This window comes from Triticum dicoccoides, chromosome 2B (assembly GCF_002162155.2).
Source record: "Triticum dicoccoides isolate Atlit2015 ecotype Zavitan chromosome 2B, WEW_v2.0, whole genome shotgun sequence".
NCBI classification, from domain to species: Eukaryota; Viridiplantae; Streptophyta; class Magnoliopsida; order Poales; family Poaceae; genus Triticum; species Triticum dicoccoides.
The window spans coordinates 664,297,311-664,322,159 of record NC_041383.1 but is presented as its reverse complement, the minus strand read 5'-3'; the positions used below and the strand labels follow the sequence as shown (position 1 = coordinate 664,322,159).

General features: G+C 46.7%; 2 protein-coding genes across 2 annotated transcripts in view; one reads left to right on the top strand and one right to left on the bottom strand.

Annotated features, from left to right (window-relative positions):
• The window catches only part of LOC119365475 (putative glucose-6-phosphate 1-epimerase), a 6,986-nt gene extending 688 nt beyond the window's left edge, over positions 1-6,298 (top strand). The window contains exons 2-9 of the mRNA XM_037631115.1: positions 1,586-1,660; positions 2,058-2,114; positions 2,202-2,362; positions 2,459-2,599; positions 4,201-4,303; positions 4,378-4,477; positions 4,576-4,815; positions 5,810-6,298. Of these exons, the coding sequence (XP_037487012.1) occupies positions 1,586-1,660; positions 2,058-2,114; positions 2,202-2,362; positions 2,459-2,599; positions 4,201-4,303; positions 4,378-4,477; positions 4,576-4,787 (849 nt within the window). The 3' untranslated portion in view covers positions 4,788-4,815; positions 5,810-6,298. The remainder of the gene's footprint in view (positions 1-1,585; positions 1,661-2,057; positions 2,115-2,201; positions 2,363-2,458; positions 2,600-4,200; positions 4,304-4,377; positions 4,478-4,575; positions 4,816-5,809) is intronic.
• An 800-nt stretch (positions 6,299-7,098) lies between these two features.
• LOC119365474 (E3 ubiquitin-protein ligase RLIM-like) lies at positions 7,099-10,334 on the bottom strand. Its single transcript, XM_037631114.1, has 5 exons — positions 10,125-10,334; positions 7,976-8,772; positions 7,805-7,876; positions 7,563-7,709; positions 7,099-7,461 (listed from the first exon to the last, which is right to left on the bottom strand). The coding sequence occupies exons 2-5, from the start codon at positions 8,741-8,743 to the stop codon at positions 7,327-7,329; spliced, it is 1,122 nt and encodes a 373-aa protein (XP_037487011.1). The 5' UTR covers positions 8,744-8,772; positions 10,125-10,334; the 3' UTR covers positions 7,099-7,326.
• Positions 10,335-24,849: the final 14,515 nt, after the last annotated feature.

Below are 24,849 nucleotides of genomic sequence, written 5' to 3'. Positions count from 1 at the left end.
GAGCCGATTCGGAGCGCATTCCGCGCGGATCCGTCGCGGGGCTCCGCCGGCGCGCGCGCGTTAAGGAGGGGCAGGGGCGCCGGCTTCAGAATCACAGGCGTCCGGCGCGCGCGATTTTCGGGCGGATTTCGTGGTTCGGCTGGCCCATCAAATCGAGGCGCATTATGTCGTACCGCGCTCTGATGATAGGGTTTAATTCTTAGCGTCTCTTTTTATCTTTCCCTTTTTGATCAGAGGAATTCGCGGTGCCATTTCGCCGTCCTCCCGTCAGTCAAACGCAGTTTAATCGCCGGGGAGCGCTGCTGCAATCAGATTTCGCGAGTTGGCTCAAACCAAAATACTTTTGTGTGCGCGCAAATCCTGTAAAAAATCAAAAGCCAAGAGACGCGGCTGCGGCCACACGTCACTGTAGCATTCACAGCTTGGTAGCTGGACTGGGTAAGATGTGATGGTGATAACCGATAGGACACAAGTTTTACGCAGACAATCATCTTTAATTCTTTATCATGTTCGGGGACCCAGCGGAAAAGACGCACCGACTATGCTACCTCTCGGAAGCGAGAGGGGACTAGGTAGGTTACCCCCCTAACGTTTCCAGGATCGGATGGCTAATCCCCTGTCTGCTGGCGTTTGGTCCCATATGCGTCTGATGGCCCTTTTTTAGGGGGAGGTGCTATCCTACCAATCCTCCTTTTTTAATGACAAGTTGTGGGAACCACAGGGCAGTGGGTTCCTGATTGTGGTTCTGGCGTGTTAGGCCGATCGAGTCACCTGCATACCAAATTTAACTTTGATTGATGTGTTCCTTTCGGTGTACTTGTCAGCTTGTGCCAGCTGCTTAGCATGACAGGGTCTTGCTCGCCCGAAGCACTAAGCTATGGGAGGTGTGTTTCAACTTGTGAACTTAGCTATACCAAAGACAACTTTAGAATTACAAGATGAACTTGAGTATGCGTTGCTCTGTTTCCCGGTCATGCATTATTGGAATGGAGGGGCAGGGACTAGCAAACAAAACCCCAGTAGTCTTACCGAAGGCATCTACTTTTGTCTACCTCTCAGTCTCTGAGGAGCCTTTATAGCTTATTAAGAACCGTAAGGTTGAAAAATGGTGAAATTTGATCTCATTAAAATTAGTTTGCCACCATATGCCATTTATAAGCATATCAGTGCCAACTGGTAAGGAAAACCTGTTTGTGGTCTGTGGAGCTATTGTTACAAAGACGGCAGTGTCATTTGTAGATGAATGAGTTGTGCCATGACGAGTAGGTTAGCATTTTAGTCAGATGTTTGGATTAATCCTTCTTTTTACTCTTGTCATGGCAGTACTTAAAGTTTGTCAGGCAAAAAGGCTCTAAACTTCTGTTTTGTGTCATGCGTGCGTACAAGTAGGATTCAGATCAACCATTCTGAATTCTCCTGCATTATTGCTGCCTAACCTTCCACCCTTATTCTGCCAAATCTCAAGAATTATCCGTGCTGCAAAATAAATATTTATGGCCTGGTCCCTACGTGTATTATTGCCAATTATCATCACCTTTTTAGACTCAGACCAGTCTTGCTAATCAATTGTCTTGTCTTTTGCTAGGTCCGTCTATATGGAGGACAAGTTACCTCTTGGAAGAATGAGCAGGGGGATGAGTTACTTTTTGTAAGCAGCAAGGTACGGAGGCATTCATGAGGTCATGGATGACTTCATTGGCTAAGTCATTATTTTGTTGTATCGATAAACTTCTATAGGATGCATTGACACATCCTGTCATCCTTGTCCCACTAATTAATTTTGTTGTTTGTCCCCATTTGACCACAAGCCTATCACATTCTGATCAAGTGTCCTTTTGAGCATAACCACAAACAACTGCCTCATCTTCGCCTGTATTGGCAATTTTGGCCATGTTAGGTGTTATATTTATTTTGCACCATTGGAAGTTTAGCCCCATTAATTACGAAGTTTCACACTGTAATACTGGCATATATTACTTAATTATTTGATTTGTTACGTGTTACTGCAGTAATTATAGCATCTCTGAATTGTGGTTTCAAAATACAATCCTTTTCAGGCAATTTTCAAGTCCCCGGGAGCAATTCGTGGTGGCATACCAATTTGCTTTCCCCAGGTATGGCAGCTTCATCTATATTTACTTCCATAAATTCCTTGTAATGTAAGCCTTCTCTGGTCATCCAAATGAACTATATTAATGCAGTTTGGAACACATGGAAATCTTGAAAAACATGGATTTGCAAGGAACCGGCTATGGCTCGTTGATGATAATCCTCCACCACTCCCAGTAAACACTGGTATTAAAACTTATGCAGACCTCATTCTGAAGCCTTCTGAAGAAGATCTCAAGATTTGGCCTCACAGGTCCGTGATCTACCATCCAGAGATCATGTTTCCTTCCTTTTCTTCATGTCGCCAATTCTGATTCTGCTCATGTTTTGGACAAATTATGACTTACAGATTCGAATTCCGGTTAAGAGTTGCTCTTGGACCCAAAGGAGATTTGTTTCTCACTTCTCGAATTAGAAACACCAACACTGATGGAAAGCCTTTCTCATTTACATTTGCATATCATACATACTTCTCCGTGTCTGACATAAGGTGCGCCTATGCTTTGCAATTTCTTTTCCTCCCTTTCCTCAGTTTTTTTCCCTCCCTGGATATTTCAAGCTCAAACTTCTCCAAGGGTTTAGAATTGCAACAGTGAAATCATGTTAGTGTAAAGCTGTCCAGACATCCAGTGGTATATGTGCTTGGGTTTACTCGGCAATGGTGCACCACCAGACACCGATCCACCTTTCAACAGGCTTATATACATGGTATTTGTGTCATTGGTACTGAGCCAACTACCAAGAGTCTAAGACCAGTAGTTTCGTTAAAAAATGGAGCAGATGTACAAATATGCTGGTTTTCTACCCTGGTTTCATATTGCTAATACCATGGTACAGGCTCATGTATGTGATAGTTGCGGCGCTTGTATTAAACCAAGGCTAGTAAATTCAGAACATTTTCTTGGAGCAGATGCGAAACTCTGCTGCTTTAATTCTGATTCTCATATTGTTAGTGCCGGGCATATGGACAACTTTTCAAAATATTGGTCTTGCTTTTATTGGTTAGTGCCAGCAGTATGACAGTAGAGAAAACATATTCAAGTAATTATTAAATTATTGCAGATAAATAAGTGTATGCTTGGGTGTTAAGTTGTTTCCTCTCGTTGGGATTGAGTCAATGGATAAGGGCAAAATTGTTACCTATCCTGGCTTGTTAGAATACTGCATCCTCATGCTTAGATAGTGGACACTGTGGAACAGGGTTTCTAAAGTTTTGCTTGAGTTTGCCCATTGATAATTCTGTAACCCAGAGTGCTTATCTCAGTTAAGACACTGCATATTAAAACTGAACTGAACCAGGTTTTTGCGGTTTTAGATTTTTTGGTACAATATATCAATATCTGGTACCGTTTTAGCCTTGGTTAGTTCGGAGGAATTGGTAGATACTGAAAACCAAAGTTCCAGGTCCACAGAAGTGTTTCGCTTCCGTTTTCCACCCTTCTGTGGCACACATGGATCACATGGCAGCACCATAGCAGCAGTTAGCAGATTGGACTTGTGTACTATTATTAAATAAACTAGCAAGGGCTGTACGCTGTAGCGACTCAACTTGTACTTGTCAGCTTGTGTGATGCACGGTGCCGCTGTAGCCTCTAGTCTAGCCTGTAGGTTGTAGGCTTGTTATTGCGTGTGTCATGGACTGATCGGCGACATGGTCTACACTTTGCCACTTAATCACTTGAGAATGCTGATCAATCTGAGTATCCGGGTGTTGACTATTCAATCCGCATTGTGCATAACAAGCTTGAAATATTCAGATGTACGAACAGAAGTAAAATATGGTGGCTTTATTCTTAAATTCTGGTCAACTTTGGTTAGTTTGGTATTTACCAAACCCATACAAAATAATTTGGTATTTACTGAAACTGTAATGTATTTACCAAACCGAACTGACTGAATTAACCGAATGCACAGGACTAATCTCAGTGCAAAAACAGTTGCTGCTGTGAGTAAAAACTAATGATGATTTCCAATGCACATTTTGGTGATAACATTGAGCAATTTTAGGTTTACTTTTTGTAGCTTCCTTGTTCCAATGCATCATAATTCAAAACTTTATTATGTGCTTACTGAAACTGCAAAATTCCTTAGCGAAGTACGTATTGAAGGGCTGGAAACAATGGACTACTTTGACAACCTGAAGGGAAAAGAGCGATTCACGGAGCAGGGGGATGCTCTTGTGTTTGAATCAGAGGTAAGTAAGCCACTTCAATGTTACATATGATTATATGAAGCTACTGCTGCTAACTTGTAAACTTTGCTGTGAAGATTGATAAAGTATATCTGGACACACCACCAAAAATTGCAATTATTGATCATGAGAAGAAAAGAACATTTGTGCTTAGGAAAGATGGGCTTCCAGATGCTGGTAAGTTAATTTGGCAGTGAAAACTGTACCTATCTGTGTCAATTCTTATTTAACTTGTTACAAAATTCATACTTCCGTTATCATGTTGCCCTTTGAAGCTGTATGGAACCCATGGGAGAGGAGGTCAAAAACCATTCTTGATTTTGGTGATGAAGAATATAAGCACATGTTGTGTGTGGAGCCTGCAGCTGTTGAGAAGCCCATTACCCTGAAGCCTGGTGAAGAGTGGAAAGGAAGGTTGGAGCTCTCAGCTGTTCCTTCCAGTTACTATAGTGGTCAGTTAGATCCAGACAAGGTTCTTCATGGTTGAAAATCCTCACTTGGTTCATCTCGTACAGGTAATGTTAAACCCTAGATTTGCAACTGTTTGGGTGGCTAGTTGGAAACATGAAAATACATTTCTTAAATAATGCTGCCGTAACTGTATGGACACATAGAGATTATTAGTAAAATGAAGTTAACTTTGAGAATTCTGCATCATTTACAGTTAAATTTGTTTGTGTTCTTGGAATAGTTGGTTTAGGAATGTCTTGATGCCTAAAAGTTCTAGTTTAGACTAAAAAAACAGTAAAGTTTTGATTTCAACACTGGGGGTATGTCTTTGAGCCCTCTTTTCTTGCCAAACCCACGCTCTAACAAAATGCATGGTGATTGTTTGGAGCGAGAGAGGCTACAAACTAAACTATCAAAGCACGTGCGCAGTAAGCACAGTGAGTTTTTTTAGATGGAGTGTGACTATTCCATTATACTGATAAGCCAGGAAAATCCCCTGCCACCAAAATGGGTTACAACGTCTAGGAAAATCCCCTGCCAGCTCATGCCCTAGGCAGTCTGTATTGGCTGTGAAGCAGTCGGACAGGTAGCTAATTGCATATGACTAGGTATAAGTCTCATGCTTATAAGTCACGGCCAGAAGTTCCAAAACTTATCATCAGTTGGTCCACCAAAGTTTGGACAGCAGTACAACTTCAGTACACCCATACTTTGACAGATAAGGCATAAAAGGAAATCTATGTAGAAATATAATAGGACCAAAATATTCCCATTAATAAATACCACACACTCCCCTAAAACACACACACACACACACACACACACACACAAATAATGAGGGATAAAGAATAGGAGGGTGTGAAAAGTCGTGGGAAATTTCACCTCATGGTTGGAAACATACGTACTACTATTTGGAATTAGAAATGGTATATCCATAATAGCTGAGTAGCTGTCAATAATAATAACATCTGACTAGTTCTAGATACGCATTTCTGATGTGCGCATGGCTGCTGCTGTTGCTTTTTTTGTTTTTAACTTGTGGCTCATCGATTTCCTCAGGAACACTTCATGGCACTTTATATTACCTGGTGCTTTGTCTGTCCGGTGTTGATGCTATGTGGACTTGCCCAGGGGCTCTCATTTCCTCGTCGTCTCCACCTCCATATGTTCATTTCTTTATATATACAAGGAGGCGAGCACCGGAATAACGAAACCTCCCCAGCGGCTCAATCTCGGAACCTGTCTTCGGTGAACTCAGTCCAGTGTTCAGTTGCAGCAAGAAAGAAGCGAATAATAGCATTCCGTAGTTTAGGGTTGCCTCCTAGCCCTGGACAATGGGTGATTTGTTGTACTTCTGCATCGGGCTAGGAAATCTACTACCAATTGTTATCAGACTATTGTCTGTACTCCTCTAAGATCTGTACATATACTATCTTAGGAACTTCCTGGTGTGAGATAAGTTAAGGAGCACAATTTATCATGTGCTGCTGGTAATGCAAGTGTGTTCTAAACCTTAATAACAAAGGGATTATGCCATTTCCTTGTCAATTTCCTTACGCTCATCAGAGTCCGTTCAGTCTGCCTGATCATATTATTCTGCATTTCAAGGAGAGGAAAAAATGATGTGATTTCGGAGACGTAGGATTCGAGGCATACGTCGGCTGCTGTCTAAATCCTAGTGACCTGAGGTTCTTATGGAAAGAGGAGCCATTGTCGTAGAGAAAGCAGAGATTCCCCGCCAAGTTGCAACTGCTCCCACCCCATCCCATTTGCCCGCATATATATCGTGTGATCTGATCCAGTCGCTCGTCAAACATGACAGGAACTTCGAAATAAAGAGTGGAGAAGGGAACACAAAGGTGTCTCGCAAGTAGATATCGTCCCTGTCAACGTCTGTACTCGTATGGATGAGGTTCGTGTACGCCTCCAACCACTTTACACATTTTATTTCGAACTGATAGCAGCTTGTGTATGCGTGCGTGGATAGGATAATGTATGTATAGTCTGTGAGCGTACACGGCAAGAAGAATAGCTTGCCCACCCGAGTTCAGTCCTAGGGTTCGTGCCTATCTTCTCCTGCCCACTAGGGTTCGAACATAAGATCAGACCGGGGTGTTCGTAAACTAAAATAAACAGCACTTCTCTGTAAAGTAATATAAGAGTGTTTAGATCACTAACGCTTTTATATTACTTTACGGATGGAGTATTTGTCTTTTTTTTAAACTCTGACTGTGTGAGTTGACAAATACAGATGCTCGTTATTAACCACCCGGCACCCTTTGAAGAGATTTACTGACTAAAAAAGGGGGCATGTATATACATCACAAATAAAGAGCACGCACTGAATATTGACAAGAGAAACCACTGAGCAAGTGAAATTTCCCACCATCTAATCAAGAGTTTATTTCCTGTTCCCTTTTTCTTTGTCCACTGTACCTTGTGAACTGAAGGAAGACAAGAAGTTTTGAAGGCACAAACAAATGTTTCATTCTAGAGAATGGAAAAAAGAATACAAATCTTGTGTCTAGACATTTCAGGAGAATCTGTTTACACTAAACAAGCAGGGGCTGCTAGTGCTAGACGGTCTTGGCGGCGACGGATTTGCAGATGGGGCACCAGTTCTTCTGCCGGAGCCAGTGCTGTATGCAGGCGATGTGGTAGTAGTGCTTACACGCCATGTTCCCCACCTCCTCACCGCCTGAGTACTCCTCCTGGAAACAAAATTACATCACATGTGTCAGATCACACACGAATCCTGAAAATTTAGTTTTGCAGTAGTGATACTGAAACTCTGCATATATATGAACTTTACCTGGCATATGCTGCATTTTCTGTCGCAGTCTTGGTGTGTCTCTGGGGCTGTGGGCGTGTACAGGCTTCGTTTCAGGCACTTGTACAACGCGTCCTCCGAAAGCCCGGTGTTCACCGTGCCGATCCGGTCACCCAACGCGAGCAATTCCTGCAGAATCAAGTGTCAGATGATGATCCAAAAAACAGGCAGAAACAATGCATCCCAAATGTGCAACTAAGAGGAAACTTTGGATGGGATCATACCTCGTAGGACATGCCATCGATGTCCATCCTCATCGCTCGGTGCCGATCGCTGAGCATGAAGTAGTTTTCCAGCTGCAGCGTAATTTCACGGTTCAGATACATTGTTTTTACAGTTCACCAAGTTTTTGGGATGATCATGATGTGGTGAGTGACAGAGTTGTGCCATTTTACCTCTTCGCTGCCCTCGACGTCAAAGCGCCAGTACCCGCTGGAGTCCTCGGCGCCATCCTGCAGAGACGACCCTCCCTGGAGACTACCCCTGTACCTCGCCAAGAACCCAGAGATGAACCCTTCGGTAGGCGCCTGCTCCCTTGCTGCCCGCTGCCCAACCATCACCGGGTCATCCGAATTCCCCCTGGCACCACCGCCACCACCGGTGTCCCTCCTAGGCACCCTGCGACTACCTCCTGCGCTTTCGCCTTCATCTGCCTTCCTTATCCTGGAAGCGGCACAACGCGTCGGCCTCGAAACCGCTGATGACCGGGTGGCGCCACCACCAGAAGAACTGGCACTGAATCCACCGGACGATGACGATGGGCTGCTCATCTCCCTGGCCAGCGACCGCTTCCTCGACGCGTTCACCCTGTCCTTGAGGCGCGCCAGCAGGTCACGCCCGGCACCGGGAGCCGCCGCCTCTCCCGTCCCGTTGTCGGTTTCGCTACAGGGCCCTGCTGGATTGCTGCTTCCCTGTGGAGGTTTCCTGACAGGTTGTGACCTCCGGGGGGTTGGTGCTGCTTCCTTGGCTGCTGCTGAAGCTGCTTCCCTGTGGCTGTGCATTGGCCGGCCTTTGTCTGCCGAATGCCGGGTGCCGTTGCAGCCATTGCGCGAGCAGCAAGCGCCGGCCTTGCGGCGGGAGCTGTCCTCCCTGAAGAGAAGGATGGATCCCCCCTTGGTGAAGAGGAGGCCGCCGACCGTCCGTCGTCCCATGTGTTCATCCATGCTAATTGATTAGAGATGATCACCTGAGACTGAAAATCAGATATGTTTGTTAGAACAGATTAAATCAGTCAGGCCACGATTCAACTGTCAGTTGAGTCGATTCTTCTTCACCTAAAAAAGAAAGATTCTGAACATATAGGAATGGTGAACTGTCCTACTCCATGACACTGTCAAGTCTCATGTGCAATGAGAGATGACACGGATACTGTCCGTACGACACAGCAGCAAAGCTGCCAAAGATTTAGCAGGCGCGCGTAATAGGGGGCATGTTGTGGCCATATGACTAATAACTGAAAAACGTACGGCACCAACATCAACACGTACTATAATAGTATGACTAACAAAATTGGTTGTTTCAGTTAGGTGTGGCCGTGTGGTGGCCCTCCCTCCATGTAGGCCTACCTATAACAGAAATTTCTTAGGCAGACAAACAAACATTTAGTACTGTACATGAGAACATATAAGCAGCTGTATTGGCTAGGTGCCACCTGGTTTTCAAAGGCAGGTGTGTTTTCACCGTACCAAGGCGACTTTTCACCCTAAGGCAAGCAAACCATCTCCCTTGTGCCTCGACCAAATGAAGATGTTAACAGTTCATTCGAAAGAAGAAGAAGAAGGAAAAAGGATGAAGATATTAACTGCAACGCGCTGCCTTCACGTTAAAACCATCTCCTTCTCTTTTTATCCTGAATCGAAGCTAGTATGTAGTATCGGTTTTTCTGTGAGGTCAAATCGCTAATACCCACCCTAGCACGTCACAGAGTACTACTGTATCTGAACCGAAAGGTGTACTGGTTCTCCTCTCCTTTCGGGAATCGGACGGAAGGGGAGGCAGTTGACGCGTACGGGCTACACAGAACACAACACTTGGTGCCATGGCATGGCACCCCCCCTGCCACAGGATAGTTGAAACAGTATCGACGCCGGCCTTGGTCCATCCCAAGGAGAAGTATTAAAAAAACAAGGTAGGAAATCGTTGGGTTCCAGAGCATCCAGGCAAAGCAACCGGCAGGAGGAGCAGGCGGGGAGGGAGAGGAAGAAATCAATCAAGAGGAGAACCCAACCGAACCTTCCTTCCATGGCGCCTCAATCACTGGAGGCGGCAATCGAAGGTCGATCAATATCAAACAAAATAGAACGAAGAGCGAGACGATTTTAATCTAAGAATCCGTTGGATCGATCGCCTTCTCCTGCTCTCCTGAATGAATGAATCCAAGAGATGGATTAACACGCACAAACATGGACCGGTTCTTCAGACTAGAGGGAGGGTGAGAGTGAGACGGACAGGAACAGAAACCAGGGGGATTAACATGATCAAACGCAGCATATGAACAGATTACGGGAGGAGGAAGAAGATACGGGCAGGCAAGAGGCAACCAACCTTCCTTGTTTGTGCAGCCCGCCTTCCCCTGTTCGGGCTCCCCTCCAATGAACCAGGCCGGGACGGAGACCGGATTAAATTCCTCGACCTCGAGGGAGAAGGGGAGAGAGCGAGGGAGGGGAGGGAGCCAGGGGTGAGAAGAACCAGTGGAGTTCTTATATATAGATGCCGAGAAACCACGCACACACACGGAGAGAGACGGGGGCAGAGAGAGAAGGGAACGGCGAACGGGGAGAAGCTTGAACCGAAGGGCAACGCAACAGAGAGAGACCGGGGAAGAGGAAGGCGGCCGTGGCGGGGCGGGGGCGGGGGCGTGCGACCCACGTCGGATCCGATCCGGGCCGTCGGATGGGGCGGGAGAGTAGGATCGGACGGGTCAAGCGAGGGGGGAGAGATGCCCGGCGCGGGGCCCGCTCCAACGGAACGAGCCCCACCACCCGATCTGTCCTGCCGGACTGCCTGCCACCGGGGCGCGTGGGCCGGCTGACTGGTGGGCCCGCCGCGCCGGCCCCCGCGATTTTCGTGAGGCAGATCCCGGCGTTTCCTGCGTTGGTTTGGGATGTACTCCTCTTTGTTTTGGAGCGCAAATTAATTAATTATTATTCCGCGTATCTCCTCTGATGAGATTTTTTATCTTCTTGCCGGATATCTCCTGCTAAGAGTAACAGTAGATTTCGCTGAAACTATCGCTCGTTAAGATCCGTTTTTATTTCGTGGGGATTTGCAGAAATCCATTTCGAGAGTCGTATGATTCAACAAGATTTCAGTGTTCTAAATTGGATTTGAGTGTGCTCTGCGAATGCTCTTTTTTTAGGCTAAAAAAAGTGTGCATGCGCGGTGTGGTCAGCATGCTAGTTAAGCTATAGTAGAAGCTTTTTCTCAAACAAGTAAATAAATTAAGGTATAGAGGCGTGCCACATGGGAGAAATATGCATGCGTTCCTTGCTATATTCCGTTCTGGGGTGGTGTGTCCCATGTTGGCAAAGCGGAAATTTGTTGAGCTAGCTACTAACTTTTTCTGTGGTGCCGATCACTTGGATGATGATGATAAACTAGTTATTTGTTTAGGACGAGCCGAACCAACTTGGCCGTGGCTGTAAAGTGTAAAGCACCATGTCCATGCCATGCATGCTTAATCTTTCTTCTCAGTACAACTAGCCACTTTATCCCTCTGTTTTCTTGTCACCAAAATTAGAGCGTGGAAAGGCAATTCGATCGTATTTGCTCGCTGAAATTCGTACAAATCCGATATGACATATCGTATCGGTACTGCCAACCGAAGGATGACAACAACTGAGCTTTCACTTGGACGCACGCATCACTCGTACTATTATGTAATAAACTGACCCTAAGTAATTATCTGCAAAAGATATTCTAACCCTGATCGCGCAAGCGACCGATGTGGACCGAATCTTCCAGGAAATAAACGGATAACTAATTAACCGGCAGTCGCTGGATTCTCCAGATGGAGGTTGCCAGGGGCAGGGAAAGGATCCGGACCTTTTTCGTGTCAACTAGTTTGTGGCTCACGTCTCCCTCTGACTTTTTTTTAAAATCAGTACAGACACAAGCGCTTATACATACATACATACACTCACCTCTATGAACGTACACGCGCACATTCTATTCCTATGAGCGCCTTCGAAAGACTGAGCCGGCATGTCATCTTGAAATTTACGAAGTCACCGTAGGTGCCTCGTCGTCGACGAAAACGCTTCCTCCCATTAAAAGCGCATCGCCGGAAATCCTAAAATAAATTCAGGAATAATGCGAGCACCAGGACTTGAACCCTGGTGGGCTGGAGATACCACTGTCCCTCTAACCATCCAACCACTGATTGGTTCGCGCATCTCCCTCTGACTTACACGGTACAATTTTGCTTGCAGATCGTTCTCATACTTACGGGCAAGATACGTACATACGTGGCTGGCATAGACGACTGCATAGAGTTAATATGTTTTTAAAAAAGGTATCATGGGAAAAGCGAACCAACCTGTGGTTGGATGGTTAGAAGGACTGTGGTATCCCCAGCCCACCAGGGTTCAAATCCCGGTGCTCGCATTTATTTCTGGATTTATTTCAGGATTTTCGGCGATGCGCATTCAGTGGGAGGAGACGTTCCCGTCGACGACGAGGCGCTTATAGTGACTTCGTAAATTTCAAGATGATATGTCGGCTCAGTCTTTCGGAGGTGCTCATAGGGATAGGGTGTGCGTGTGTGCGTTCATAGGGGTGAGTGTATGCGCGTGTATATGAGCACTTGTGTCTGTACCGATGTTCAGAAAAAAAGGTACCATGGAAAAAAAAGAACTTGAGAAAAGATAGGAACAAATAATTTAGTTAGTAGTATTACTTTTATTGGAACAGCCTAAATTTAGAGTCAAAATGGTGAGTGATAATCTCACCGTATATCCCTCTCAAGATAATGATCTCACTGTCATGAACTCATGAATATTTAAGTGCGCAAGGACGCAAAGAACTGGTCAATACATTATTATTTTTTGTACTTCTGAAAGAAAAAGGGTCTTAAAAACAGGGGAGAACTGTTTGAGCAAAATCAGGATGTGTACATGCATGATATGTAATGGTTCTTCTCCCCTTTATCTTTTGTTTGGTGCAAGCTACTTCCACCTTATTAAAAGTTGAATATGTTCGTGCATGTAGTGTGTGTGTGGCCGGCTTGGAGTTGGGGTTCGAGTGAACCGTGCCACTAGCAGCATTAGTGCGATGATGATGTGGTGCAGTGCGTGCAGGCCGGCCGCCGGAAAGGAAAGGCGACCCGGCCGGGGAAAAGGTGGCCGGCAGTTGACGTACGGGGGCTGCTGGCCGGTACCCTAATCTAACTCCTCTGCTTTTTCCATGTTGATTTGCTGCCTTTGTTGGGCAAGTGAGTTGACATGAAGATAGGCAGGCAGAAGTAAACATATGGAGTCGCGATAACACGGGAGATATCAGCAGATGACACGCGCGGCATGCGTGTGTGCTCTGCGGTGGTCAAACGGCGACGCCGTGAGGGGACAGTTTAGGGCGTGAGCAAGCACCATTTGCAGGAGATTCTTCGACTTTCGTTTCAAGTCTCACGGCGGCTACATGAGTCAACTCAAGGGAATGGACAAATCGGGCACCGAGCTGCTGTTGTTGTTGCTGGAATAGGCAGGGAAAGTGGCTTGATTCGGAGATCTAACCATGTCTTAGTGGAGGCGCTAATTTTTTTTGGAAGAAACTTTCAATTTATTGGTCAACTGCCATGACATAGAGAACACAAGAAGTAACAAAAAAAAAAACAATAAGGTCTATGGTGTAAGGGAAAGTGCCACTCACCAAAAAAAAAACCCCGCGCACAATCTGAGCCCAAGAACACTACGGCGCTAGAAGTAACAGTCATCTCATGACCAACGATCAGCAAAGCGGTAGTAGAGGAAGGAAGAAGAGTAGGTGATGTTCGCCAATTTCCGTAGCTATAGCTTGTACCTCCTCACGGTGTGATGCCCCGGGGTAGGCCTATGATAAGGATTCGGCCCAACAAGCTCAACGACCCAGTAGTCAACAGGAAATCATTTGGTTGGGCCAGACCAGTGAAGCCTATTCGGTTGGGCCGAACTGGTAAAGCCTATCCGGCTGAACACCATGAAGCCTATTCGATTAACCACCGTAACATCCATTCGACTAGACCAGGACATGCTCAATCGAGACGAACGTTACCCACAACACCATCAAGACAACGACGTGGTAACTCTACCCGCAACTGCCATCATTTTATGGTTGTTATTACATCATGGCTCTCATAGCCCTTGTAACTCCACCTTCTCACCGTAGTACATAAGGTGAAAAGGGTGCGAGACATAGACATGTTCACTCAAGTCTATAGGCTAGACAAATCCTTTGTAATCACTCGATTCACACAAGAGAAAAAACATCCAAGCAGAAGTAGGGTGTTACCCATAGAATAGGGGGTTGAACCTGGGTAAAACCTCCACTATGTGAAAGCCCATACCTACATCTTTCACGTAATGGTACACACAATCTGCTCTGCCCTAAGCCGTCCGCCGATGACTGGGATGATTGATGGGGAACGAAGCATGAAAATAAAAAAATCCTACTAAAACCCAAGATCAATCTAGGAGATGCATAGCTACAAGAGGAGAGTGTGTCTACATACCCTTTGACACAAGTTTCCTCTCCAAAAACCAGTTTACTACATGTCCACTGTCTTAACTCCATGCAAGTCACGGTACCCGCATTATCAAAAGATAGCATACGCGGTGTTCATGGCATCCCGGAAGCCGCGACACTATTTTCAAGAGTGTTCAATAACAGTGGCATCCGAAGTATCTCTTAATGATATTATAAACAACCGTGACGCAACGGGCCGGATTGCCAAATGGGCCATCGAGCTCCTCCCGTTCGACATAACTTACAAGCCAAGGCGAGCTATCAAGTCGCAGGTTTTAGCCGACTTCATCGCCGAATAGACTGAAGCCGAGCTCCCTAAAGAGTACGACGCATACTCCAACTGGATCATGCACTTCGACGGCTCCAAAATGTTGGCTGGCCTGGGGGCTGGCGTCGTTTTGACGTCCCCAACCGGAGATACAGTCCAATACGTACTTCAGATAATGTACACGGATTCCAACAACGCAGCCGAATACGAGGCCCTTCTACATGGTCTCCGGATGGCAGTCTCCATGGGCATTCATCGCCTAGAGGTCCGCGGGGATTCAAACCTCGTGATATCCCAAATAAATGGAGACTTTGACGCCAAGGATCCGAAAATGGCAGCTTACTGCAAGGTCTTAAAGATGTCAGCTCGGTTTGAGGGGCTCGAATTTTATCACATAGCCCGGGAGAATAACCAGGCAGCAGACGTGTTGGCACGCATTGGCGCCAAGCGCGATGCCGTCCCTCCCAACATCTTCCTAGAGAGGCTGTTCAAGCCATCCGTATCATGGGAGGGAGAGTCCGGAAACAATAGCCTGGACACAACCACACTGCCCCTCACCAAACACTCTGACACAGTTGGTGGCTCCACCAACGAAACAACACTGTCAGCCCACACAATAATGGCAGTCATTGCCCCGTGGACAGAACCATTCCTAGCCTACCTAACTAGGCAGGAACTTTCCGAGGACCAAAACGAGGCCCGCTGCATAGTGCGGCAATCTAAAGCCTACAAAGTCCACGAGGGAGAGCTTTATAAGAAATGCACAACCGGAGTCCTTCAAAGGTGTATCTTCGAAGAGGAAGGGCGAAACCTTCTGGCTGAAATTCATGCCGAACTCGGCGGGCACCACGCCGCAGCCCGGGCCCTTGTAAGCAAGGCCTTCCGTACCGGATTTTATTAGCCAATGGCCCGGGCAGACGCTCAGGACTTAGTGCAGCGATGCGTCGGTTGCCAATTATTCGCCAACCAAAGCCACATGCCGCCTACCGCCCTACAAACTATACCCATTACCTGGCCTTTTGTGGTCTGGGGACTTGACATGGTCGGACCCCTTAAAGGAGGAACCCATAAGCAAAAATATCTACTGGTCATGATGGACAAATTCACCAAATGGATAGAGGCCAAGCCTGTAAAGACGACCGAATCCGGACCGGTGATAGACTTCATATCCGGGGTCGTACACCGTTACGGCGTCCCCCACAGCATCATAACTGACAATGGCACAAACTTCACAGCCGATGAAGTTAAACTCTGGTGCAAAAACATGGGCATTAAGCTCGACTACGCTTTAGTCTATCACCCTCAAACCAATGGTCAAGTCAAGCGAGCTAACGGTCTCATTATGAGCGGCATCAAACCCAGACTAGTGCGATCCCTCAAGGAATCTAACACGCACTGGGTAGAGGAGCTTGACTCCATACTTTGGGGGCTGCGGACCACGCCGAATCGCACTACCGAATTCACACCATTTTTTAGGTATACGGCGCAGAGGCAGTACTGCCATGCGACATAATTCATGACTCACCTCGAGTGCGCATGTACGAAAAAAGAGAAGCCGAGCTCGATCGGCATGACAGCTTGGACGCATTGGAGGAGGAGCGCGACATGGCAAAAGCTCGTTCCGCATTCTATCAACAGCAGGCTCGAAGATATCAAAGCAGAGAAGTACGGGCCAAAACTTATAACGTTGGCGAACTAGTTCTACGCTTGCCGGACAAGAAAAAGGATAAACTAAAGCCCAAATGGGAGGGTCCCTTCATAATCGACCAAGTACTGACTGGTGGAGCGTACCGTCTGCGAAACGCATCGGACAACCGACTCGAGCCGAACGCATGGAACACAACACGCCTACGAAGATTCTATGCCTAGCGCCGGACTCCGTGTTCGTCTCCTTCCTCTGTCCCCTTTTTATTTTTTTATTATTTTTCACATTAGCTGTCCGGGATTTCTCTCCTTCTCCCTACCCTTTTTCTCCCAAGCCCTTAGGGGCTTGCATGTGCATTGTTCGCACATACTTGACGCGCCACCCGCGCTCATCATACCTGGGGGCTTCTTTATCAGAAGTTTATATAAAACGGGCCTCATGCCCAAAACATGTGTGACACTTCCGCATGAACCTTTTATACACCATTATATGCATTGATATGACTTAAGTTTTGGCCAAGCTGGGTTGCTTGGCTCCTGTGCTTACCCCTACGTTCCCGTTCGTTCGGCTAGGTGGTAAAGGGAGCACCTCTGCGATTGTTACTGCCGGGTCAGCCGGATGTGTACCTCAGACTGGGAGCCGAAAGCTAGCGTTCTTAAGGGAATATTCGGTCGGTGAACTAAAAGATGATTTTTCTTGTTTATTTATCTGCCCCCAGATGCTTTTCTGCTCTTTTTTAGCAGTTCAGACATGCACTTTAGGGCATGCCTCCCAGGGAAAGGAACCCCTAACGGAACTATTCTCCCTGGAAGATGTTTCTTACTAACCATGTAATATAACATAACTAGTTGGGCACTTGTCTGCTAAAGCAATTATGACCCCTACGCCTTGTCTCCATGCATGCCCCGGTTCTTACATAATCGCGAGGGTATTCGGACACACTCCGGACTATAGGGTCCAGAGGTCGAAGATAAAAGGTCTGCAATGACAAACGATCTACAATCCGGCTAGAAGGCATTTTTCATGTCATTTTACATTACAGAGTCAATCTGACTCGGTATATTCTTCTTCAATACCATCCAACAGGCGGTCTAATTTACAGTCCTGTTGAGAATACTTTGCAGCCAGCTCTACCTGGCCATATACCAAGCTGACAGGGATCTCCTTTCCGTCAGGACCCATAGGGCCGACCTCGGCCATGTGGTTCGGGTCAGCCTTCGTGTACCGAGTCTTCACCATGGCCCAGGCCTCCCTGGCACCTTGACGACATGCCGATATCTTCCACAACCGAAAGCGCTGCTGCACTCCCTCCAGCTTCTTTGCAAGCTCCCCAAGGCCTTCGGGCGCGGAGAGGGATGTCCACATAGCCTGGACAACGCCCTGCATTGCCTGCTGAACTCGTTCGTGCAGTTGCAATAGCTCGGGAAGAAGGTCCCCCGTTGAACCAGGCATTTCCTCCGCAGGACGACCTGTCAGCAGACCTACAGACATAGCTCTGTCAATCAACTTCTTCACCGATTTTTTTTCGAGAATTCGTTCAAGCACTTACTAAAAATGCCGCGTCGAAGTCGCCGATTCTCCTTTACGAAAGCAGACAGCTGAATACGAACATCCTTTAGTTCCTCGCCCAGCTGGGTATTGGCGTCTTGAAGTTTGTTCTTCTCTTGCCTCACCCTTGTCAGCACGCTCTTGCCAGCCTTCAGTTGGCGTAGGAGCTGTTGCTTGTCCAGATTTACTCCGGCCCCATCTGCACTGTTATCGTCAGAATTGCACACATGCCGCACTTCACAACAGAATTATTTTTCGGAGCATATATTACCTGAGGGGGTCCCCTTGGAAATACTGAAGCGGCCAGTGCGTCCTCAGTTGGGCCTTGCACTCTGCCAGCTCCTGAGACAGTTGCGTGTTCTTCTTTGTAAGACCCTACATAACATATGATCCTTAAAACAGTTATCTTAACTATTTCAAGTCTCAGGGGCTACTGACATATATAACCATCAGATTTACTCACCCGTATGTCTTTTACATACTGCTCTGTGGCTCTGACTAGACCATTTTGAGCGGCACGGAGGTACACATCTCCCGTATTAAAGGCGTTCAATGCCTCTGGGGAAAAACATGTGTCCTGAAGAACAGTTCGGCGATGCCTGTGGTTCATGGCACTCTCCACCTCTGAATTGGTGGCAGATAGCCCGTCTACATCCTCTGTCGGAGGAACGCCCGACGCGCGCCCCGTGTCCGCCTCCGCTTCCGGACCCGGCCTTGAAGTCTGGCCGGTGGATATAGTCCGGCGGGCTCTCTTCTTCCTAGGGAGAACATGGGCGTTAGCATAATTTGAGGGCATGAACCCTAGGCGTTAAGTTCGCATGCCGTACCGTTGCACCAGAGTTTCGATCCGGTCTGCACTTCTTTTTGGCCCGCCTGGCTTCAGCGGCCCTTGTTGGCTGCCCACCGCGGGCCCGACACTCCGCCTCAAGGATTTCCCCTGCAAAACGAAACACTATTGGTTTGCAGCATTTAAAATAAGGTATGGATGGATCTCCTTCAAAGTACAGGGACTTCGGTCTCGGTTACCTTTGAGGCTGGAAGTAGTCCGGGATAGTCGACCGTAATGGCCACTAAGGTGTTGTCCTTACTCAATTGGTGAAACACCCCATCAATTAACTCCACACATAAGTCCGGATCCTCTTGGGAATCCGGATCGAGGGACCGTTCTGGGTCCTCGGGCTGTGGGGGAGGGCTGTTGATCTCCTTCACCATCTGGCGTAGCTCCTGCGTTAATATCGTCAGACTAAGTACTCAATCACGGGAATTTCGAAAGCAGGTAGATAAGTGAAAGTGTTCGCTTACCCAGCTCGGAGGGCTATACATGGAAAATCCGCCCCGTGGGTTGACACGGAGAAATTCCTCTTCTTCTCCCTTGTACAAAGTGGATAAGATCCTCGTTAGAGTGGCAGCCGAATCTGGTCCCTTGCGACCGCACCGGGTGGCGTCGTCCTCCCCGTTGAAATCCCACATTGGGTGGCCTCTATACTGAAGCGGCTGCACCCCCCACGTAATGCATGTGGCCATGACCTCGATCATGGTCAATCCGGAATGAGCCAACAATCTTATCCGGCTCATCAAGTAAAGGACGTCCCTGTCAGTTTCCCTTTGAGGATTCCGTGGGCGCCAGCTCAGGCGTTTCTTTAACGGAGCGTTGTTAAACTCAGGGAGGCCGATCCGCACAGGGTCCGGCAAGGGGACGTCATCCATATAAAACCATTCTGAGGGCCAGTCCTCGGACGCCTTCTTAGGGGTATCGGATAGGTATCCGGTCCCGGCGATGCGCCATAGTTCGGCTCCGCCACTTGATAAATCGGCCCCTCCTAAGAGCGGGGCACAAGGCAGAACAACCTCTTCCACAGTGCGAAATGGGCCTCGACGCCCAAGAATAGCTCGCAGAGGGCCACAAAGCCTGCAATATGCAGTATGGAGGTAGGTGTGAGGTTGTGTAGCTGGAGGCCATAGAACTCCAGTAGACCTCAGAGAAACGGATGAATTGGAAATCCGAGTCCCCTTATTAAATAAGGAACTAGGCACACCCACTCTCCTTGAGAGGGATTGGGGACGCTCTCCGCCTGCTCTCCGCCACCATAGGTGACAATCCCTGATCGAACTGGGACCATATATGCCGGGGGGAGTAGACCCTTGGATTGAAGCACTACTAGCTTGCTATGCGGGACGGAGCATCTCTCCCAATCCCCAGGCTTGGGGCTGGGAGCGCGAGAAGAGGAGCCGCGTCGACTGTCCATGATGGAATGGATTTTCTGGTTAGAAGCGCTCCGATGAAAGCTTGCGAAGGGGAGATGGTGTGGTTCGGATCTAGATCCTCGTCATTTTTTATATAGGCAGCCTTTTTGAGCAGCTAGGGGGGAAAATGTAAAAATACCCTGGCTTTTCGCATTCGTTCGACACGTGGAAGATGGCCTTTATTGGACGTGGAAGCCAAGGAGCGCAGCATTTATCAGAAGCCGGACACTATTCTACAAGTATATGGGGCTGGAGAAGAACCCGCCTTGCAATGACGAAGACAACTTGCGCGCCGGACTCGTCGTCATTGAAGCCTGGTTCGGGGGCTACTGAGGGAGTCCTGGATTAGGGGGTGTCCGGATGGCCGGACTCCCGTCTATGAAGATACAAGATTGAAGACTCCGTCCCGTGTCCGGATGGGACTTTCCTTGGCATGGAAGGCAAGCTTGGCGATACGATATGAAGATCTCCTCCCATTGTAACTGACTCTGTGTAACCCTAGCCCTCTCCGGTGTCTATATAAACCGGAGAGTTTTAGTCCGTAGGACGAACAACAATCATACCATAGGCTAGCTTCTAGGGTTTAGCCTCTCTGATCTCGTGGTACATCAACTCTTGTAATACCCATACCATCAATATTAATCAAGCAGGAGTAGGGTTTTACCCCCATCGAGAGGGCCCGAACCTGGGTAAAAACATCGTGTCCCTTGTCTCCTGTTACCATCCGCCTAGACGCACAGTTCGGGACCCCCTACCCGAGATCCGCCGGTTTTGACACCGACACCCTTGTAGACCGAAAGCATTAGCGTCATAACGCGGTTGATGTAGTCGTAATTTTCACGATCCAATCCAATCTAGTGTCGAACGGACGACACGTCCGAGTTTAGCACACGTTTGGCTCAGTGGCATCCTCTCCTTCTTGATCTGGCAAGCGAGGGAGAGGAGGTAGATGAGATCTAAACCAACACGGCAGCGTGGTGGTTGTGGTGGCAGCGGAATTCTGACAGGGCTTCGCCAAGCACGTACCGGAGGAACGTGGGAGGAGTTGGGAGAGACAACGGACAAGGGTGAAGGGGTGGCTGCCCTCATGTGCCTCCCCCTCTATATATAGGCTAGGGGGCAGGGGAGGGCATACAAAACCCTCCTAGGGCTGGCCACATGGGAGAAATCCATTTAAACTTGGAGATGACATGTTATCTCTAGATTCAACCCTTTAAATTTAGAGATAAGACCTCATCTCTAGATTTAAATGACATGTGCCTTGAGGAATGGTGCAGCCAGCCCATGTGGGCTGTAACCCCACCCCTCGGTCCATGTGAGCCCTTCCCGAGTCATTGGGCCCCACGGCGGAACCGTCAGAACCTTCTAGAACCTTCCCGGTACTCATAAAAAATTCTCGAACTTTTCCGGCTGAATATGACTTCCCATATATAAATATTTACCTCCAAACCATTCCATAGCTCCTCGTGATATCCTGAATCCCATCTGAGACTCTGAACTACTTCCGTACTTTCCACTATTAATATCTGATCATTACCCTAGCGCTACCAAACATTAAGCGTGCGACCGTACGGGTTCGGGAATCATGTAGACATGACCGAGACACCTCTTCGGTCAATAACCAATAGCGGGACCTGGATGCCCATATTGATTCCTACATATTCCATGAAGATCTTTGTCGGTTGAATCACGATGTCGAGGATTCAGATAAGCTTGTATGCAATTCCCTTTGCCCGGCGATATGTTACTTGTTCGAGATTCGATCGTCTATATCCCCATACCTAGTTCAATCTCATTACCTGCAAGTCTCTTTACTTGTTCCATAATACGAGATCTCGTGACTAAACTCATTAGCCACATGAAGCTTCTTATGATGTTGTATTGCCGAGAGGGCCCAGAGATATCTCTCCGTCACACGGAGCTACAAATCCAAGTCTCGATCCATGCAACCCAACAGTCACCTTCGAAGATACGTGTAGAGCACCTTTATGATCCCTCAGTTACGAAGTGATGTTTGATAGCACACACAATATTCCTCCGGTATCTGAAAGTGGCATGATCTCATGGCCTAAGGAACAGATACTTGACAAGAAGAAAGCTATAGCAGATAATTATCATGGATGTATTTTAATTAATGTTACCTACTCTGAATATATTTGATCTTAAAAAATGCTGCAACAACACCATTTTTCGACTGTCGTGACAGCATTTTTCCGATGCTTTCAAACAAAGTAATGATGTGGGAAGCATATGCAACACCTCCAAGGTTTCTCAATATTTATGTCATGCATAGAAGTCCCAACGCCGTAGGTACAGATGATATTGTCGTCGTGAAATTTTAAGCAATGCCATAGATATAAAAAATACTGCTAGCGTAGCTTCCAACGCCACCGCTATTTCTTAACAATGGCACCATATTGGCGGCATCGGGCTCCTACGCCAGCAAGGCTGTTTTTGGCACGCCATAGCTAGGCTTTTTTGCACTAGTGAAGGTGCCTCGATGCAAAAAGCAATAAAAATTGTTCTTAGATATGTTTGATCTTTTATTGCAAGGGGAAATAAGCTTTGTACGAACTTGTGATGGTAAAGAAATAAAAGCGACGGACTGCATAATAAAGGTTGCTATCACAAGGGGCAATATAAAGTGATGTTCCTTTGCATTAAGGGCTTGCATATCCAAAAATCAAAAATCATGACAACCTCTGCTTCCTTATATGAAGGGCCTATCTTTTACTTTTTCAGTTTTCACTTTTATGCAAGAGCCAATAGTATTCATCCTCATTTCAAATTCAATTATTCTCCACTTGGCAAGCATCATGTGGTTGGGAATGATCCAGGCACATATATCTAGTTGAAATATAGGTAATCATGAGTTACTATTGTTGACATTATTCTTGAGATAAATAAGTTGGGAGGTGAAACATTAAGCCCCTATCTTCCTATGTGTTTGAATGAAACGGTTTGTTCTAAAAATATGCTTTGAGTGTCAGCAATCATGAAAGACTAAATGATACTTCCTCCGTCCCATAATATAAGACGATTTTTGACACTAGTGTGGTGCCAAAAAAACATCTTACATTATGTGACGGAGGGAGTAGTTGAGTATGTGGTATTTGCTAAACCGAAGCTCTTATATAGACCCTTCCTAAAAATAAGATGATTTGTAATTGTTTGATGACTAAAAACATAGTTTGTTAGTTTTCAAGAAAGTTTATGATCTATACTTTAACATGTGGACAATTTGCTACTTGATCATGAGAAGTTCTATGAGAAATAAGTTACTGATTATGATACATAATTATGCTAGGAAATGTCATTGAAATTATCATTGATCAAACTTATGCACTATGTTAGCATTCACACGTCATAAATTATTTCTTTTATCATTTACCTACTCGAGGACGAGCAGGAATCAAGCTTGGGGATCTTGATACGTCTCCAACGTATCTAAAATTTATGAAGTATTCATGCCATATTTACCTAAGTTCTACATGGTTTTGGCGGCGGATGGATGGATGGGGTGTGGAGTTTGGGGCGCGGGCTGGGGGACAGCTGCTCCTCCATGTCTGCATCTCCCTGCGACACTGATACATCTCCAACGTATCTATAATTTATGAAGTATTCATGCCATGTTTACAATAATTTTATATGGTTTTAGTATGATTTTATTAGAAGTAACCCGGACTGACGCAGTTTTCAGCAGAACTACCGTGGTGTCGTTTTTTGTGCAGAAATAGAAGTTCTCAGAATGGGATGAAAATTTACGGTGATTTTTTATGGACCAAAAGAGACCCCCCCGAAGCATCGAGCTGGGCCAGGAAGTGGACGAGGAAGCCACAAGCCAAGGGGCGCGCCCCCACGGCTTGTGGGCCCCTCGGTCACCCCCTTGACGTAGACCAACGCCAAAAATTCTTATAAATACCAAAACCCCTAGAAGAACCCTAGATCGGAAGTTCCGCCGCTGCAAGCCTCTGTAGCCATAGAAAACCAATCAGGAGCCCGTTCCGGCACCCTGCCGGAGGGGGAAACCATCACCGAAGGCCATCTTCATCATCCCGGCGACCACCATGATGAGGAGGGAGTAGTTCACCCTCGGGGCTGAGGGTATGTACCAGTAGCTATGTGTTTGATCTCTCTCTCTCTCGTGTTCTTAATTTGGCACAATCTTGATGTACCGCGAGCTTTGTTACTGTAGTTGGATCATATGGTGTTTCTCCCTCTATATCTTCTTGTGATCAATTGAGTTTTACCTTTGAGGTTTCACTATTATCAGATTGAATACTTATGGATTTGAGAACACTTGATGTATGTCTTGCGTGGTATACCCGTGGTGGCAATGGGGTGTTCTATTTATTCACTTGATGTATGTTTTGGCACTCAACTCGTGGATTGATAGGTCTCCAACGTATCTATAATTTTTGATTGTTCCATGCTATTATATTATATGTTTTAGATGTTTTTATGCATTAATATGCAATTTTACATTATTTTTGGGACTAACCTATTATCCTAGAACCCAATGTCAGTTTCTGTTTTTCCTTGCTTTTGAGTTTTACAGAAAAGGAATATCAAACAGAGTCCAAACGAAATAAAACTTTCGCGATGATTTTTGTTGGACCAGAAGACATCCACGGAACTTGGGGGTGAAGTCATAAGAGTCCCGAGGGCTCCACAAGCACTCAAGGCATGCCCCGCCCCCTAGCTTGTAGGTCCCACAGGAGTTCACTGACCTCCTTCTCAGCTCTATAAATTCAGAAATATTCCCAAACGACCAAAAGCATCCACCAAAATACTTTTCCGCCGCTGTAACCTTCTGTACCCGTGAGATCCCATCTTGGGGCCTTTTC

Coding starts and splice junctions, on each gene's coding strand:
- LOC119365474 (XM_037631114.1), bottom strand. CDS start 8,743: ATGGATGAACACATGGGACGACGGACGGTCGGCGGCCTCCTCTTCACC. Junction 7,710..7,804: donor TCGATGGCATGTCCTACGAG/GTATGATCCCAT, acceptor TTGATTCTGCAG/GAATTGCTCGCGTTGGGTGA. Junction 7,462..7,562: donor GAAAATGCAGCATATGCCAG/GTAAAGTTCATA, acceptor TTTTGTTTCCAG/GAGGAGTACTCAGGCGGTGA.